We start from the raw sequence: 1,057 nt of genomic DNA, 5'->3' as shown, positions 1-1,057 counted from the left end.
TCAGTATTTACATTTTCAATTTTTCGTACTACATCCTGTAAAATTATTTCCATATAATAAGTACCCAATAAATCATACATTTCAATAGATTAATATATATTTAAATAACATTACATACCATTCCTTTAATTATTTTGCCAAATACAACATGTCTACCATCAAGCCATGGAGTTTGTTTCACAGTAATGAAGAATTGAGAACCATTAGTGTCCTTTCCAGCATTTGCCATAGACAACCATCCAGAAAGTATAAAGAATCAAACCTCCAGTTCCATCTCCTTTTGTGAAATCTCCTCCTTGTATCATAAATTCACGAATGACTCTATGGAATTTACTACCTTTATATCCTTCTCCTTCAGGTAAATTTGACAATGCAATGAAATTTTGAACCGTTTTTGGAACTGTTTTTCCAAAGAGTCCAATTTCAATTCTTCCTTCATTTTTACCATCAATCTTAATATCAAATTTACGGACGTTAAAAATAAATGAAAATGTATATAAAACTGTAAAAATACATTTTCAGTTCAAAACACAAAAATATTATTGTACAAAAATGAGTCATTATTTGTTCTATCAAATTTTATTTTTATCTACTTTGTTCGAAAACAATTCTTTTTTAACGCGTTTGTACTGTATGCCGGCGCAGTCAATTTTCTCACCTTATCTGTAACTTTTGGGCCTTTTTTATCGTCAGCGTTACTACTCCAACAAATTGTTAATACGATGCCCACTAATAAAAGCGATTTCATTATTAATAAAAAGGCTTTAATTGAATGAGAACTAACCAGACAAAGGCTTCTTAACAAGTGCACTCTGTCAGAATGGAATACAGTCGAACGTGGATCCTTTGCGCGTGCGCATATGTTAGAAATGTGGGATCGTTGGATTGGTTACATTCACCTTGCAATAACGTAACATGTACTTCACGAACCCGGAATTATAAAACGTATCATCGTATCATCAATTTAATAAAAAAAACAAAAGTAAATTGATATGATATCAGTACCTTTACAATAATTTCTATCAATGCTGTTACAATAAATATAAATTTGAATATT

At 30.5% G+C, this 1,057-nt stretch overlaps 1 protein-coding gene across 1 annotated transcript; it reads right to left on the bottom strand.

The window, feature by feature from the left end:
* Positions 1–2: 2 nt before the first annotated feature.
* LOC108572561 (peptidyl-prolyl cis-trans isomerase 5-like) lies at positions 3–885 on the bottom strand (the record flags this gene model as incomplete). Its single annotated transcript, XM_017934820.1, is given in 4 exon segments — positions 3–35; positions 119–245; positions 247–472; positions 661–885. Coding segments are annotated over 4 exon segments (474 nt in total), but the record flags the coding sequence as incomplete, so codon positions are not given.
* Between the last annotated feature and the right edge of the window lie 172 nt (positions 886–1,057).

The sequence above is a fragment of the Habropoda laboriosa genome, unplaced genomic scaffold (assembly GCF_001263275.1).
Source record: "Habropoda laboriosa isolate 0110345459 unplaced genomic scaffold, ASM126327v1 scaffold147, whole genome shotgun sequence".
NCBI classification, from domain to species: domain Eukaryota; kingdom Metazoa; phylum Arthropoda; class Insecta; order Hymenoptera; family Apidae; genus Habropoda; species Habropoda laboriosa.
Note: the sequence above shows the minus strand (reverse complement) of the source record. Positions and strands in the feature narration are given on the sequence as shown.